Here is an 18,349-nt window from a genome sequence, read left to right on the forward strand (position 1 = left end):
TGAGATACACCTTCCCCAAGGTACTTTACTGCCATCTGCTGGAAAACTATTACAAAAACTGTATAAATTTATGATGACAGAGCTAAATAAACACCTTTGCAGTTGTGCAGTGCTCAACTTACACAACTGTAGACAGCAGCGTATTCCTTATTGTCTGCTCTTTATTTGACCTTAGACCAGCCAGGCAACACGTCAGGAGCCTTGGTTTCAACCACACCGTGTTCTCATAACGCTCAAAATAACCTCATAAGTACACAGGGAGTGCCCTAGAAATCAGTTAGTTGTGTAAATGGCTTTAACTTATATTCAGAAAGTGCGTGAAAGGCAAGGTAGTAAAAAGCCATTTTCATTGTAGGGATATTTAACACTATGGTTTGAAACCATCCTGAGAGAGAGACAGAGATGGTGGCTTAGGGCCCTGTGCTGGGTTTATTTTTCACAAGAACAGCTGCCGTTAGGGCGCCTAGCTTTGCAGTCAGCATACCTCCAGTGTTGTTGTGTTTTGTTTTCTTTCTCCCCCACAAGGATAGCGGCACTGTGATGTCTAGACTACCCGTTTATGGGGGAGAGAGACTGTGTGAGAGGGGGGTCCAGTTAGACCGCTCTCCAGGGCCAGAGCTCTCTGGAATGCTTCCCCGGGGTGGGATATACCCACATCAAAGCCGCTGATTGTCAGCCAGGCACCTCCTGTGTGTGAGGCGCGGTGCAGAGGCCGTGCTGCTGGAATGTATGGAGTCCATCTCCTCTGCAACACTTCTTCTCAGGAAGAGCAATGAGTTTGGTTGAGCTGCATGCCCGACACCCCCCACCCCCCTCCGCCGTGTTTTCTCCTGTCTCAGAAAGACCATCAACTTCCACATCACCAGCCTTACACAATCAGATCCTACAGAAAGAAGGCCTACTTATTTTAGCATTAACAGAACCTGCTGGTTAATGTCAGACTCAGTTGATTAATAATGAATTTATTTGCTTTTCTACTCTGTATGTGGATGGTTAGCCATTTATGGCACCATTTAAAAATTTCATCCAGCTGTTGTTTTGTGTTCTCTTCTGTCCTCGTGAAGGATCTCTCTGATTTTGGTTTAAGGGAAAGTAATTGTGTGCTTAGAATACACAACCCATGTCTACGACTCCGACTTCAGAAATCATTTTTACCAGCGCCATATACAGTATATGGTCACACTTCACATACACACACGCACGCGCACACACGAGAGAAGGTCTTGTTGCACAAAAATCATGTGTACACAAGTAGGGCATGGCATCAAAAATCTGAGCTCAGGCTTCAGCAAAGTCAAAGAGTAGGATAAAGCAGAATTCGAACCACAGCACAGGAAAAGATGGGATGAAGTGTAAGAGAACACACCCAGCCTACCCATGTTGATACTCTCCACTTGGAGCTCCTCTAACCGTTGTTTCTCCACCACCCACTCATCCTGGACACTTACCTCCAAGAATTTAGTTTCCCCCACCTCCTATCTACCCCCCTTGCCCTCCTCTTCATTATGGTGATCCACCACCTTGTCTGAGTTTTGTGGGGTTTTGTTTTTTTTTTAAGTTTTCTATGTGCTTTACCCAAAACCCAAAATCCAGTTTTGCAAATACGTATCTCTTCTTCAGTGGAGGGGAGGGAGAAGGATGGGAATTCTTGCCCTCATTGTACTTCAATAATGTGAGTTATTTCCTAATTTTTTCAAGTCTTATATATTAATTTACTTCTTCAATTGGACTAAAGATTTTTTGAGGAAAAAAATTATGTGTACACATTCAACATGTAACCCCCTTTTGGTAGCATGTTCAGTTAGAGGGTAGAATTTGCCTGGTATGTAGAGGTCTAGTGAATTCACAATAACTAAGAGATGGTTCTCACCGGTGTTTCCCCTGCAGTGTTCTGAAAGTCTCCCTGCTCGCACACTAAGCATTGCACCAGGTCAGTGTCGACCACCGAGGGTCTTGGGTCGACCAAAGCACAAAGAAGTCCACTTAGAGTGGGGTGAGTAAACAAATCTTCACATTGACAATGACAACTGGGACAATTGGAGATTGAATCTAGGATTTAATGCTTTGTTACTAAGTCAGCAGTCTTCTAAAAACCATAGTGTTTTTGGTTGAAAATGTCCATTTTCTGTTGAACGTGTGCTGGCTGGGGTTCGTGTTCTCCTGTGCTCTGTCGCTCTTCCGTGCCTTCTGGTGTCACACATGCTGGGTGGGCACCCTCTGTCCTTCAGGGGGCACTTTCCTAAAAGATCTTGCAGAGCAGCCAGTCTTTTTCAGGAATTTTTCCAACTTCATTCATAAAAGCAAAGTTGTGCTCAATTTAGAGATGAAAGCGAGAGGTGGTTCGTAAGGTAACATCTAATTCTTGCATCTGGCGGGCCCTGGCGCTTTGTGGTATTGATTCAAGCTGTATGAGCATTTCCTGTTGTGTCAGCAGTTTACAGCATGTAAAATTGCAAATATAAACCTGCAGAACTCTGACTGCTTTTTTCCACCACTTAAGTCTACAACATAATAAAATAGTGTACCAACTCTGGGTCATTTATCTTGATTTAACGGGACCTTTGGTTTTAAGTCCAAGAGATTTTCTTCTTCTGTAGCTTCCTTTCCGTAGAGTGTAAAGACATTTGCCTAATGGTTTTATTGTTTTCAAATTATTTTATTAGTATAATTAAATGTACTTAAGTGTACTTGCTTTGGAAAGTACAGATAATATCATTCAGAAACTCCTCCGTATCTCTTCTCTTTTGTGGGGGAGAGGAGGGCTCCTCTGTAAGAGAGCTACTGAGGACCGGTCACGTGACTATGTGACGTTTTGCAAACCTGGTGGGGAACCAGGTGTGATGTGGTCAACTGGAAGCACAAAAATGTTCTAAGATGAAAAGCATTCTCCGTTCCCAGATGTTCCTGCCTCAGAAAGTGGCTGCGACCAGGTCTCGGAGTACAGCGTCGAGATGACAGAACCTGAGGATGTAGCTTCCGAGGTGTACCACGGGCCAGAGCTCGAGTGCACCGTTGGCAACCTACTCCCCGGAACCATGTATCGTTTCCGGGTGAGGGCTCTGAATGACGGAGGGGTGAGTACAAGCTTGTACGCCATAATCAAAATGCAAGGTTCTAACTTCTGCATCCACCCTCCTGAAATTCCTCTGCAGTACCTATCCAGCCTTGACAACCATTAAAGTAGTGTATGTAAAATCTCTTTTCTGAAGTGATACATTGTTGTGATTTCCTATTGACCCAGCATTGGAAATTTTGTCTTGTCTTCGTATCATTCTATTTTTAAGATTTTATTTATTTATTTGAGAGAGCACAAGCAAGGAGAGGGGGAGGAGTAGAGGAAGAGAGAGAAGCAGACTCCCCACTGAGCAGGGAGCCCGATGTGGGGCTCAATCCCAGGACCCTGGGACCATGATCCGAGCCGAAGGCAGACGCTTAACAGACTGAGCCACCCAGGCGCCCCCTCATATCATTCTATTAAGAAAGAGTTCAAGGTTAATAAGAACATCACCTTTGAGATGCTCTTGGTTGTTTTAAAAATAATTTCGTTACTCGCTCGTTGACTGTATTAATCAGTTATGGAAAATTAGGACTACATAAGAAGTCCTTTACCATATTGTCTAAATGACCCAGCAGTATCTTATGTCAGTTTTCAGAACTAGAGTGGGGTAGAGGGCAGGGAGGCCAGCTTCTTGTTTTTGCTTTGTTTCCAGTGAAGACTGGAGAGCTCTTCTTGGCCCTGCCTTCTGCTGTTCCTCTGGGAGGTGTCGAGGTGGCCTATCAGAGACTGAAAGTCTATGTCTGTACTACACCCATATTTTAAATTGCAGAGTGATGTGGGTTGGGGGGAGATTCACGATAAGAACAAGGTAACCAGATACAGTCTGCTTTCTGGTGCAGACTGCTGCTACAGACCCCCCATGCAAACTCATGATTTGTACAGTTGAGTTCCATACAAATAAATAGATGGAATTAATTGATGGAATTTTTAAAAATAAGAAAGCACAACCAACAGCAGCACGATGTTGTTGGTGACTTTTTCTCATTCTCGGTAGTCCTGCGAGAGCGTGGCAGAGGGGAACATGTCGGTCTCCAGTCCATTTCCTGCTAGCCACGCTCAATGGTGAAAACATTTGTCCTAAAATAGGATCGCAAGCCTTTAGCAGGAGCCTGATTCCTTCTAATTCCCAATTGGGAAGGAATTTCAGACACAGCAGAACTATTGAAATTAAAAAAAGAAAACAAAACAAAACAAAAAACAGCGTAAAACTAAACAAAAATGTTTTGATGACAAGATAAGAAAGCTTGTGCACCTGAACTTCTATAATTAAAAAAAAGCATGGAAGGGGATGACCACAGATACTGCAGAAACTGTCGTACTGTTGTTTTTGCTCATTTTCCCGTCTGCTGTTCAGGGCATCTACGCCATAACAAAGATAAATGTGCAGCTCTGTGCCTCTGAGTTTTACTTTCTGTCCCCTTTCAGTAATTTATCATCTAAAAAAATTGTCATCAGCCTCGGTTTATTCCTGTTCTATTGAAAGTTAACCACATATCTGACTGTAGTCAGCTTCTGAGGTCTGTTCCAACGAGCCTCTCTCCCATCCACCCCCTGCGCAGTGTATTTGCAAGTTGTCTTGGAAAATTTGAGTGGTTTTTTGGTGGTTGGTTTTTTTTTTTATCTTTTTTTCCCATTTTGGAAAAGCATAGTCATATGTTTCATTAGCCTGGAAATTATTGTATTCTTTGCCCAAACTATTTGTGGTATCACAAATTCCCCTATTAAATTGGGTGATTATGGTTCTCTCGAAATAATGGTGGTTGGCTCTGAGTAGTGTGATGACCAAAGGCCATATAAAGAAAAGAGGAGTGCAGTATAAACCTTCAAATAGTTGAAATGGTGGGGTCATGCTGAGAACATGTTAACAGGAGCATTCATTTTCAAAATGGAAAATACCAATAACTAGAAGAAATACTCAGGATTTGATAACTACCAATTTCAAGTAGATTTTTGTGTGTTGAAAATTAAACTGCGGTGTACATCTGACTTCATTTTCTTTGATGTCCTGTGGGAAATGTTAGAATGTTCTGTTGTGTCAAACATCAGCGTGCTTTTATTTCTGATATCACAATAAAGGAAAAATGTTTGGTCAACCAACTTTGTGATCCTTTGGAATAAAATGACATACTTTATTATTAATAGACATTTGGCACTCAGGCAATGTATGTAGGAAAAAAACCTTATACACATTCAATTGGGAGTGAAAACCACTAGGTAATATTTTTTAATCAGTTGGACTGATGCTGGTGTTAACCTAGCCCTTATATATGCACACATACACATGTGCATGCACAACATGCATACAGGCCTGTGTGTGTTCTTCTCTTTCAGTATGGCCCCTATTCTGATGTCTCAGAAATTACCACTGCTGCTGGGCCTCCTGGACAGTGCAAAGCACCTTGTATTTCTTTTACACCTGATGGATGTGTCCTAGTGAGTTGGGAGGTAAGTCAGATGAGTGTTCTGCATCGACTTCTGTTTCTTCTACTTTGTCTGCCCCCAAATGCAAGTTGTGAGGAACCTACAAAGCTAAAATTCACATGTAAGTGATTTTTACACATTAATCTCCCTTGGCACTTGCTTATATCATTCAGAGTTATGGACATTTTGTAACTTGTCACAATTGAGAGGACATTGAGTATCTCTTTCACATCTTTCTTTCATATTTGAAATATGCAGGGGCATGTTGCTTTTTCTCCCCAGTTCAGTTAGTTGAATACAACATCATAGGATTTTCTTCTCAGTGAAATTAACCACGCGAATTTCTGCTTTCCAGAGTCCTGAGAGCTCTGGTGCCGACATCTCAGGGTACAGGTTGGAATGGGGAGAAGATGAAGAATCCTTAGAACTCATTTATCATGGGCCAGACACCGGCTTTGAGATCAGGGATCTTTTGCCCGCTGCACAATATTGCTGTAGACTACAGGTACGTGGACGCTACTCAGATGTTACTCATAGACACTGGTGTTCCGTGAGACACTGGAGAACTTACTCAAAGGCCTGTGATGGAGGCTGTCAAGAGGGATGATATGGAAAAAGTCCTTTTAAATACAAATAAATGTAATTATTTTGGTATCTTATAATTAATTTCTGCTTCTCTAGGAGGTCCTGCAACATAAGAAGAAAAACCAATTCCGCATAACTCTATTTCTCACCACCCTGCTGTCTTGCTTGTGAATTCACTGAATAAATGACTAAGTCCAAGGCAAAGGGGTCACAGCTCCTTGGGGAAAGTTCCTTCTGTCTGAATTCTCCCGACATGCACATTTCAGCGGGAGAGATGCTTAAAACTGGCAAAAGACAGAAGATGTATATGCTGGTGGTTAAATGGAGCCAAATACAAACATTGGAGTGATTTGCACTAGTCTGCATTAGATTACAGGATCTACCTCCCACTTCCCAGTGACCATTAACAAGGCTGGTTAGCTGTAAGCTTTGACTCGGGAGTCCAAATAGAATAACATCAAGAACAGTTGGCTCCTAGCCTAACCCCTCAAAGTGACAGCGGTCATGAGTTTACTTTTACTTTATGGACTCAGATAAGTTATTTTTACCCCCTCTGTAAAGCCTTATTGTCCTAAGAAAACAGGGTTCTTTGTCCATTTCTTTCCATTTGCTTAGTAACATTTTTTGAGCACGACTTTGTGCCAGAATCAAAGGATGATCAGGATGATCAAGGGGTGAGATACAAAGATTAATCCGATGTGGTTCTTGACCTTGGAGAAGTCTGTCTTCACACATGTTTAGACTTAAATAGATTAAGAAGCAGAGATGCCAGATTTAGGTTTCCACCTGATTTAAGTGATGAATCAAATTGCTTATTACAAGTCCATCAACGTATCAGTGTGTCTGACCTCTTTGGAGAAAATATTCCCTTCGTAAATTAATTTTCCAGATCAACTGAGACTTCTCTGTTGAATTCTGAAGCCTGCTTCATCATAAACATTCTGATTAAACTCTTTTGTTATACACCGTCCTTCCTTCTTGAATGGAGCACCTGGGACATAACTAACTCTTTGTCAGTGAGTCAGGGTCACAGCTCATTATCTGATCTTTATAATAGCAGTGCTGAGTCACTGGGAAAAGGTTACAAAATATGTGCTGCACTCCTGTTTTGGGAACAAGGCAGGATATAAATAAAGAACTGTCTGCCACCACAGGAAAAGAACTTCACTGTGCTTTTCGAGTTTTAAAATTTTACCAAAAAGAGTTGAAGTATTGTCATGAAATAGGACTAGATATGATAAATATTATGGTAGAGTTTCAAAAGTGCTTTGTTAGCAAATGAATGCTCTGAACTTCTTAACAGTAATACATAAGTGTTATAGGGACACCTGAGTGGCTCAGTCAGTTGAGCCTTTGCCTTCGGCTCAGGTCATGATCCCGGGGTCCTGGGATCGAGTCCTGCATCCGGGCTCCCTGCTCAGTGGGGAGTCTGCTTCTCCCTCTGCCCCTCCCCCCACTTATGCTCGCTCACTCTCACTCTCTTTCTCTCAAATAAATAAAATCTTTAAAAAATAAACATTAAAATAAGTTACAACTTTTGAACCTTTAAGAGCTCAGACTACTTTCATTTAGTTTTGTAATGTGTCCTCATAAACTCTCCTATGAAGTAAATGAGAACTAGATTTTAGAGTACATTCACGTTTGTAAGGAGTCTGCTAAATGTTTTTCTCTTTATAAGGAAAAAAATACATGTTTAATGACATTCATTGAGCTCATCTTCTGTACCAGGTACTGTTCTAGTTGCTGGGGATACAGCAGTGAGCGAAACAGACAGCTTCGCCCTTACAGAACTTACATTCTCATCAGGGAGTAATTAAATGAAATATATACCCTATGGTGGTGATAAATGCTATGATGAAAAATAAAACAAAGAAGGGAAATAGGAAATGAGGAGGATCACAGTGGGTGGGGGTGGGGTAGGGTGACTGCAAATTTAAATACGGTGTTCGGAGAGGGCTCACCAAAAGGCAGCCCTTGAGAGAAGGCCTGCAGATGTCTAGGGAAAAAGCTTCCTGGACAGAAAGGGCAGCAAATTGCAAAGGCCCTGAGCCAGAAGCAGACTTGGTGTCCCTGTGAAAACAGCGAGGAAGCCAGTGTGGCTGGAGCAGAGCAAGTGAGGGGGAGACTGGCAGTGGGTTTTGGGAGGGTGGTAGTGGTGAGCAGATCAGATAGGGTCTTGCAGGCTTTGTGAGGACTTTGAAGTTTATTCTGAATATGGTGGGAGGCCGTGGAAGGGATACGAGCAGTATCCCAGTGCTTGCTGTGAATGGAGAATATCAGGCAAGGGCTGACACCCACATACTAGGTAGGAGGCCACTACAGGAGCCATATGAGAGTTGAATATGTTGGACCGGGCTTTGGTGCAGGATATGCTGGTGGCCTGGATTGGGGTATGAGAGGAAGAAAGCTGTCCAGTGATGTCTCAGGGATATGACTTGAACAGCCTGAGGGATGAGAGGGACTACAGCAGGTGCAGTGGGGTTTTTTTTGGTGAAGAGGGATGGGGTGGAGATGAGGGAGCTGTGCGGACACTTGAGTTTGAGATGCCTATTTGACGTTCAAGTGGAGATGTCCAGAAGGCAGTTGGATGTACTGGGCTGGCATTCAAGACAGTGGTCTGAGCTACACAAGTAAATTTGGGAGTAGGCTATAAATAGCATTAGGATATAATATGGCATTTATCCCTGAGATATGATATAAATGGCATTTACCTCCAAGATAAGATGAGATCTCGAGGAGTTAGAACAGAGATTTAAAAAAAAAGAAGAAGAAGAGGTGTCCAAGACCTGAGCTCTGGTGGCCTCCAGTGTTGAGAGATCCAGGTGATAAGTAGCCTCCGGCAGAGGTGATTGAGAAGCAGCGGAAGGTAAGTGGAAACGAGAGTATGGCCCTGGAGACAGAGTGAATAAGTATTTGATAGAGGAGTGACTAATGAAGGTCTCAGCTGTTGCTCTCAGGTAAAATCAGAAAGGGCTGAGAATTGACTTCAGATAGGAGTATATCGTTCACATGGAAACCTCTGGAAGAATACTTGCCATTTACTGCCTACCCCCGACAGTTATTGGGAGGATGTCACAAGACAGCATATAACCTGAAGTGGGCTGTGCAAGTACAAAGTGTTATTTTAAAATTATTTTTCATAAAAGGTGACAATGGTGATATGATCTTCTGCTTTATTAACAGAGAAGTTGTCATTAGCATTTTGGGGGAAAGTGGTTGTTAAAGTGAACATTTTCTGAGATTTATTTCTACCCATGTTTCTAGAAGGAAATTGTGTAGTGTTACGTTTATGTGACAGCACCTAACATGGTGGCATTAGAATTTACACTGGGGTAATGTGGACTTTGTCTTGTTCTTGTCTTTTTAGGCTGTCAATCAAGCTGGAGCAGGACCGTATAGTGAGCTTGTACTCTGCCAGACACCAGCATCTGCCCCTGACCCTGTCTCCACTCTCTGTGTCCTGGAAGAGGAGGCCCTCAATGCCTACCCTGATTCACCTTTTGTGTGCCTTGTACTGAACTGGGAAGAGCCGTGCAATAATGGATCTGAAATCCTTGCTTACAATATTGATCTTGGAGACGCTAGCATCACCGTGGGCAATACCAGCACCCATGTCCTAAAAGACCTCCTTCCAGAAACCACCTACCGGTGAGTGCAGGCAAGCCAACACATCAGTACTTGGGGCTAAAGACCCTTGAGGTTCTAAAAGCCAAATGAGTGAATCCTAATCATTCGTAATTAATATATTTAAGAGTACTGAATGCAAATACATCTTTAAAACTTGTGTTGCTTTGTACTTCGTGTGAGTCAGTTACAAATTTATACAATTCCTAACCCTTAAGGGGGAATTTCACCTGCTGCTTTAAATTAGTTCTTCCCTCTTGGTCTCTTTTCCCTCAGCCACTTTTCTTTGTACTTCTACTGTGACTCATGTCACTCTGTGGACACCCTCTGTCCTCAGCATGTACTTGCCCACCTCTGAAGCCGGGCTCCACCATTTCTTTGATGCCCCCAAAGCAGACAGTGTTACAAAGCGTCCATGATGGAGCTTTCACCTAGGGTTTTTGCTAGGGGGCCAGAGAAGAAAGGTACATTACACATTACTGAGCAGAGCTCAGTTAGCATCTGCATTTTTTCTCCTACACCCCCAAGAGAGAGAGCCACCTCCCCTTCCTCTGCTCACACATCTTTTTCTCCAACATGGCCTCTTAACATTTCAAATTACTTAGCTCTGTCTCCAGGTTGCCTTAACTGCTTGAAAACGGAAGGTGTACAATTAGATTAGCATTAGAAGAGTCCGGGAACCGGCTGTGGTTACTGCGGTGTGCCTTCTCAGAGCATCCCCCTTGGTCAGGTTCCAGACGGTGCTGATTTATGATGGCATGAAAGCAGTGCACATTCAGTATGTACAGTGCCCATTCGGATTTTGAATTTCCATCTGTTCCTGGGCCAGCAGTTGTGTGGTCTGATCCCGTCTCTTGTGACACCGGGCTGGACCCATGCAGCCTTTCTGGTTTTCACTTTCATACAGGTACTCAGTACATTACAGGAGATTATCAATACCTGATTTTACAATAGGCTTTGCATTAGAGGATTTTGCCCAACTGTAGGCTAACTTAAGTATTCTGAGTATGTTTAAATTGGCTAGGCTAAGCTTCGATGTTCGGTAGGTTAGGTGTATTAAATGCATTTTTGACATATACTAGGGGTTCCTGGGTGGCTCAGTCAGTTAAGCGCCTGCCTTCGGCTCAGGTCATGATCCCAGAGTCCTGGGATCGAGCCCCACGTCGGGCTCCCTGCTCCACGGGTAGTCTGCTTCTCCCTCTGCCCCTCCCCTTGCTTGTGCATTCTCTCTCTCTCTCAAAATCTTAAAATAAAAAAAAAGAAATGGACTTATATAACTAGATTTATTTTACTTTTCAGAAGCAGTGACGGGGTTTTTGTTTTGTTTTTCTCTTCCATTATTTAAAAAAAATCTCTCTTGGGTATAGTACTACATGCACCATGGGTCTATAAAACAATAACAGACCCTATCCTTGCCCTCAGAGCGCTCACAGAGTTGAGGGACACTTAAATAGCAATAGTAGGACAGTAGGTTATTGTGACATCACAGGCTGAAAATAAAACTATGTACAGAATCCTGTTGGTATTTCAGAGAGGAAGACCCAGGTTCAGAGTGTGATCAGGATGCTTTGAAGTGGGACTTGAGAAAGAAGCTAAATAAAGTGGGCTATGACTTAGACTTACATGAAGAGGCAGGCCAAGGGCATTCTTTCATTTTTAGCCTTTTAGCCATTCTCAAAAAAAAACAGTCTTCACTCTTGTTTGCTAACCACGTGCCAAGTGTCTGTTGTGTCTAGAGCACTCTAACCAGGTGCTGAGGAAATCCAGGGATGACTAAATCCACACCTTGACCTCAGGGAATTTCCCTAGTGATGACGCCCTAAGGAAACCTCACCATGAGATGTACCTCTGGGGAAAAATGACCAAGGGAATGTCATTCCACAGCTGTCCAGAATATCGCCTGACCTAATCCCTCTGGCCAAAAAACCTCAGAAGAAGCCACACTGGTTCAGGGACTCACAGAAGGGTTTTGTGTCTATTCTGATCCACACCCATGTCTATCCCAGAGTGAACTCAAACCCTCTCTCTGGTCAGCTCTCTATGAATGTTTGGATCAGAAATCATAAAAGGTCTTTTTTTAGAAAAGGTCTTGTAGGGCAAGATGTTAGCCCAAGAATTTTGCTTCTTCCAGACATTGTGCCTACCTTAAAGGTGATGTAAGTGACTATAAAACTTCAAGGTTCATGGAAGGATCTGATCATGGGGGAATGCTGACTCTTTTCCAACATACAGTCTGATGACTTAGAAAGAAATATAGAGCTCAAAGAATTGAATGGAAGAACAGATACAGGAATCTTTGCTTAATGATGAAATGGCATTTACAATGGAAATTACCAAAAACATATTCCACAGAAATGATTGATTTAAAGACATGTTTAAAAGTCCCTCTTAGGGGAACCTGCGTGGCTCAGTCGGTTAAGCATCTGCTTTCAGTTCAGGTCATAATCCGGGGTCCTGGGATTGAGCCCCACGTCGGGCTCCCTGGTCAGTGGGAGCTTGCTTCTCTCTCTCCCTGCTGCTCCCCGTGCTTGTGCTCACTTGCTCTCTCTCTGTCAAATAAATAAATAAAATCTAAAATAAATAAATAAATAAAATGAAAGTCCCCCTCAGGGTACCTGGGTGGCTGAGTTGGTTAAGCGTCTTCCTTCGACTCAGGTCATGATCTCAGGGTCCTGGATCAAACCCCACATCGGGCTCCTGGCTCAGCGGGGAGCCTGCTTCTCCCTCTGCCTCTGCTCCTCCCCCTACTTGTGCTCGCGCGCTCTCTCTCTCCGCCTCTCTCCCCATGTCAAATAAATAAAAATCTAAAAAAAAAAAAAAAAAATCTAAAAGTCCCTCTCAAGGTAATTCTATTTTAGAGAGGATGAAATGTTTTAATTATGTAGGGACTATAGAAGCATGAGTTTAGATTTGGGTACTAAAACTTCAAGACTGTTTTAAAAGTATTTAATGGATGTAGCATAAACAATTCAGTATTGATATGCAGGGCTAGTATATTGAGCTGCATGTGGAAAGTCCCTCTTTAACCTGAACAGGGTAGTTTTAGAAGATCCCATTTCAGAAATTTCAAAATTTCAGATTTTGATGCATGGCTTTTGCATCTAGTTGTACTGTGTGTTCTTGCCGTCCCCCAGCCCACCCACCCTCCAAAAGAGCTAGCTGTCATTGCTGGCCAAGCCATAAGTAAATTGGATATTTCCTATTTAAGATATTAAGGTCATTATTTATATTTAAGGTCTTTTTTTATACAACTTTAGACTAGTTTCCTGAGTACGTAAGTGGGTACTCTGTTGTAGAAGTCTGACCAGCCCACAGTCTTGTTTTTATATGTTTCAGAAACACAATTGCCATAATTATAATGAAATACAAAATGAGTATTTCAAGTAACTAAGGGTGTAATTTCGGTCCAATCAACGTTTACCTCACCTTTTTCTGTTCCATAAATTGGTTAAAAGATAAGTGAACAGATCATGATGTTCTAGACAAAAGTGTGGAATGAAACATTTTAAGCAGGCTATGGGGTTTGGAAAAAGCACTTGTTTCTTTTGTTTGTTTGTTTTTAAACTTCAGCAGTTACACTTTGTTCTCACGCTGAGTTTGTCTTTCTCTGTTTTGCCGAAACAGAAATGTGCACCTCTATAAGCAAACCTACTGACACAGATAGGGTTTTTAGTGGATGTGTTGCTTTTCTGTTGGTGCTTACAAAAACACCTCCCCGCCCCCCAGCTTACGGACACCTGGTAGGGAATTGGGTTGGAATTATAATGCTGTTTTTAAGGGCATTACTTTTAAGCTTAGAACTGAGTTTGGAATTGAGTTTGTGTTTTGGCTTGAGGAGAAGAAAATGTTATTGAAAACAGAGACAGCTTTCTTTTGACACATGGTGCCATAGGGCTCTGCGAGTGGAGAGAGAGATCACCTGGGTCATCCTCTCCCAATGCCCTGGCTTGAGTATCTCCAGTGACAGGGCAGTGGTTCCAGATTCAACTCACCAGGCAGTCCATTCTATTTGTGAATAACTAGTTTTATAGTGTTACCATTATATGTTTTCAAAACTCCTGTACATCCAACATCTGCTCAGTTGATCCTGGGCCTTCGTCTAGAGCAGTGGTTATCACAGTGTGGAGCCTGGACCAGCAGCACCAGCAACACCTAGAAATGGGCTGAAATGCACATTATCAGGCCCTGCTCTAGACTTACTAAATCAGAAACTCTAGGACTAGGGCCTGGCACTCTGCTTTAATTAGCCCTGCAGGAGATTTGTTGGATGTGTTAAAGTTTAAGAACTTCTATCCTAGAGCAGTGATTCATGGGTGTTGATGTATTATGAGAATTATCCGGACAGCTTTTGCAACCTACACAAGTCTGAGCCCCATTCCTTGTAGACTGTGGTTTAGTGGGACCCAGGGGGTCTAGACATCACTGCCATATAGTGTCAGCTGTCCTCCACTTAACCATCCTCACTTCCTTCAACTCTGTCTTCACTAGCATGGGTTTTCAGTTAGCTCCTCCATCCTCTTCACTGGGTGAGTTCTGTTTCTTGACGGACTCTTTAATGCGTACTGCCCAGACCTCCAGGAATGGTCTGGTTGGCTGGCTGAGAGCAGAGCCAGACTGGCACCTTCCATGTTCTCTGTATTGAGCAGTTAGGAAGGTTGCCTAAGATTACTTTTTTTGGCAACCTCATTATGTGTCTGACTCATACCGAGCTACCAAACAACTAAAAGCGATTTGTTCATTACACTCCTTTATGCAATTTGTTCATTACACTCCTTTATGCCCCTTTGGCTAGGTAAAACAGAGAGGAAAATAACATCTTTTGAGTCCTTAGGATATGTCCAGCACTACATTAGCCTGTCAAAAAGTGAATCAAAAATCATTGTAACAAGATGAGGTGGGCTGTATTAGGAGACAAATTCTAAGTCAAACAGCTTGACTTCAGTCCTGGGTCCCTCACTTACTGTCTCTGTGACCTCTGGCAAGTTATTTAAGCTCTCTCTGTGCCTCAGTTTTTGATCTGTAAAATGGAGATAATACCTTTAGACCTCGTAGGGTTTGTTTTAAATGGGATTCCAGGCGCCTCATATAGGATCTGACACACAGTGAGTCAGCACTCAGTAAATGATCTCTTGCTAATGTTTGGTAGGGAAGAAATGAGCTGCAAAGTGGGTTGTGACCAGATTATAGGTCTGTGCGAATCTGGCATCATTTCTTAAAGAGTGGAGAGGGAGAGGGAGAGAGAAACCCCACACAGGGCTCAATCTCACAACCCTGAGATGATGACTTGAGCTGAAACCAGGAGTCAAACACTTAACTGACTGAGCCATCCAGGTGCCCCTGGAAGGCTATGATCTTCTGAAGCAGGAATGTATTTAGCATCTACAACTAGTAGTAGTAGTAGTAGTAGATATTTTATTAGTGGATTTTTCAATCAAAAGCTATAAAGAATAATGCTTAATTGAATTTCTTTGTTCAGAATTATCAGTGTACTGATGGGTATTGCAGACTGCTGGGCACTTGAGGTTTTTTCACATCAGCCTGGCCAAGATAGAATTTCTCAAGAATTAGAGATCACTTCCCTTAATTGGAAGGCAAAATTCCATTTCCCTTTTACTTAATATGCACAGCTTAAGATTTCAGAAACTGATACAATGCATTTAAAGGAAAAAAAAAAAAAACAAAAAAACAAAACCTGGAGATCCTCTCTAAGTTTCAAGATTACCATGTTACTTCAGCTAAAGAGAAAACTTCTCAAGTTTGGGTTTGGGGTAGACTTTAATTAATCTAATAAAACTTGAAGGTCGGTTTTTTCTGAGGTGAATTCTTGGAGTTGTTCCTCAGGTCAATGTTTGTTTTGCTCATTAGTCCTGAATGAGCTCCCACTGGAATTAGGAAATTATTTTCACACTGCATTTTTCACTCCCAAATAAACAGCAACTATCATAGTCCTTGTTCAGCTTTCTCAGCCTTGTAGACTCAGAGCATGTAATAATTTTACCAAAATGCAAGAAGACATGGCCTTATTTCTTTTCTTTTTTTTTTTTTTAAGATTTTATTTTTAAGTGATCTCTACACCCAATGTGGGGCTCAAACTTACAACCCTGAGGTCAAGAGTTGCATGCTCTACAGACTGAGAGAGCCAGCCAGGTGCCCCATGGCCTCATCTAATTTTATCAGTTCCCCAGTTGTATTTCAGTTTTGAGTTTTACTTTCATTAGAACTAAGTAATGTGGGCGCCTGGGTGGCTCAGTTGGTTAAGCGACTGCCTTCAGCTCAGGTCATGATCCCAGGGTCCTGGGATCGAGTCCCGCATCGGGCTCTCTGCTCCTTGGGAGCCTGCTTCTCCCTCTGCCTCTCTCTCTCTGTCTCTCATGAATAAATAAATAAAATCTTAAAAAAAAAAAAAAAGAACTAAGTAATGTTCAGTGCATCAGCTACACAGAAAAAGGTTTTTCATGCATTTTTACTGAAACAAAATGTGTTGTGTAAAAATGTAGATAAGTTGAGGTATTTTAAAATTTAGGTAGTTGACTTTGAAGCCAAAAGTATTTAAATAATGTAAAAACAAAATTTTTTTTAACTGTTCTAGATGCCCGCTTTATTGGCAAAAGGCAATTGTTGAACTGAAAGTTTGGTCTGAATTAAAATGACCTCTTGATTGGATTAGAAACTGTGTTAGGTTCAAGTTCTTCTGTTCGGAGAGTATGGTGTGTCAGAATGGACGGAAGACTTTGAGCCTAAGAAAGACAGAGTTCACACCAGATCTGACCTCTGTCTATTGTGTAGACCCATGCACATGGCTGAACCCAGCCAGGCCTTAGTTTCTTCATTTGTAAAACGGAGTAATTCCTACCTCGTGGTTACAGCGTAGAAATTAGGGCTACTGTTGTACATATCGCATCTAGGCTTCAACACCAAGAGTAACTGTGTCATTGAAGCTGAGTTACTTACCCTCTCTGAGTTGAACTGCAGTTTTCTCCTCTCTCAAAGAGGAAATACTAGATCCAAAGCAGATCCTGTGAGCAGAGCCCGTTCTCCACGATGCTTGTTACAGGGGTTATTAACGCCTCCCTCTGTCTCCCAGCTCCGCGCCTCCTCCTCCCCTCCTGAGGATGCTTTACAGAGATGTTTAGGTGTTGCTGGTTCCTTGGCCATAATTTGGAGGAAGGAAAATTTGTGTTAACAAATGACTCAAGTTATAAAGCGAGGTGGTGGTAATCAACCAAAATGAGGCCGCACGTGTGCGTGCCCAGCGCTGTGCCCACCTCATGGATGATCAGCCCATGGTCTTTACTTGGGAAAGGAATGACAGTCTCAAAAGAAGTCCTAAGAATGGTAACTCCAGAAATTAGCACAAAAAGTTCACCAAAGAGCTTTTGCCCATCGTGAATCCTTTTCTGGTTGTGTGGTGAAATAGAAAATATCTAAAAATAGGAAATGCTTCCTATATGCCTTATCTTAGTGAAGTAATAAAATTTGTTTGTAAATGCAGCAAAGATATTAGTATACCCATTTTGTAAATAAGGAAGCCATTAGGTGTTAGGTAATTTCTCCAGGGCCACACCAAAGTGATGAGCAGGATTCCCAAAGAGGCTTCACTGCTAAAGAGAGTTAAAATGCTACCACGGTATTCTGCTGCTGCTGGTGGTGGTGGTGGTGGTGGTGGTGGTGGTGTGTGTGTATTTAAGGCCAAGATTATGTGCCTACCAAACACGTATCAGTAAAAGGTCAGAGAACCATAGCGCTTCAATGTAAGGAGCATAATACCTATCAAAATATTATAGAGGCTTTGGGGAAATAAGTGAATTCACAAAGAAATCAAATATTAAATCTATTTTAATTATTTTTGTATCTTGATACTTGTATTTTATAAACTCATTTTTAATTCTCCTAAATGAGTCAGATCTCTCATTTTTTTCCTTGAGCAGAATAACAATCATAAGCAACCCACTACCTTACTTCCTCTTGTTTATTAGAGTAGCTCAGGGCTGTTCGGGCTGCACAGAGCAAAGCAGTAGAGTCCCTCGGAATACGAGCTGAGCTGGGCTCTGGAGGACTATGAGCAAGCAACCAGAAGAAAGCATCTTGGACTCTGGGCTTTAAGAATACCTGTCCCTACAATAAAGGGAGAGAATGGCAGTCTGGACAGTAGAAAGACATTAATATAAACCTTGTAGGTGAGGCGATTTGTCACACCATTGAAGAAAGGCTAACAATGTCTGGCTTACTTCTCTTTTCCTAAGAAGAAAAAAAGACTAATTCCAATCACCATGATGACCACCTTTTTAAAAAGATTTTTCCTCTCCAGTTGTGGAAAAATTTCTTCCCGTCCAATCACAGAAAAAAAACTCTTGCATTAACACCATAAAGCTGTGAGACTCATGTTGAGAGGTGAGGCAGAGTTTATTTTAGGCTTTCAGGGTTATATCTACGAGAGACCTGATAGAGCCCCATGTTTAATAGAATCTGGGAAAAGTAAGCCTCTTTTTAATGGAATTTTTGCTATACTTTGTCAGAGATAAGTACTTATTTGCTACATTCCCAACTATAAGACAGATATTTATCCAGTTTTGGGTGATTATGAATAGAGCTGCTGTAATCATTTGTGTGCAGGTTTTGTGTGAACATAAATTGTAATTTCTCTGAAGACCAAGAAGTGGA

The 18,349-nt window shown here is 42.1% G+C and overlaps 1 protein-coding gene across 5 annotated transcripts in view; it reads left to right on the plus strand.

Annotated features, from left to right (window-relative positions):
* The window catches only part of FNDC3B (fibronectin type III domain containing 3B), a 341,048-nt gene that overhangs the window by 292,020 nt on the left and 30,679 nt on the right, over positions 1-18,349 (plus strand). For all 5 annotated transcript variants that reach the window (XM_034999034.1, XM_034999006.1, XM_034999012.1 and 2 more), the window contains 5 exons: positions 1,888-1,993; positions 2,899-3,074; positions 5,390-5,503; positions 5,835-5,984; positions 9,432-9,712. In XM_034999034.1, the coding sequence (XP_034854925.1) occupies positions 1,888-1,993; positions 2,899-3,074; positions 5,390-5,503; positions 5,835-5,984; positions 9,432-9,712 (827 nt within the window). The remainder of the gene's footprint in view (positions 1-1,887; positions 1,994-2,898; positions 3,075-5,389; positions 5,504-5,834; positions 5,985-9,431; positions 9,713-18,349) is intronic.

Source organism: Mirounga leonina, unplaced genomic scaffold, assembly GCF_011800145.1.
Source record: "Mirounga leonina isolate KUSES-001 unplaced genomic scaffold, KU_Mleo_1.0 Mir_115, whole genome shotgun sequence".
Lineage (NCBI taxonomy): Eukaryota > Metazoa > Chordata > Mammalia > Carnivora > Phocidae > Mirounga > Mirounga leonina.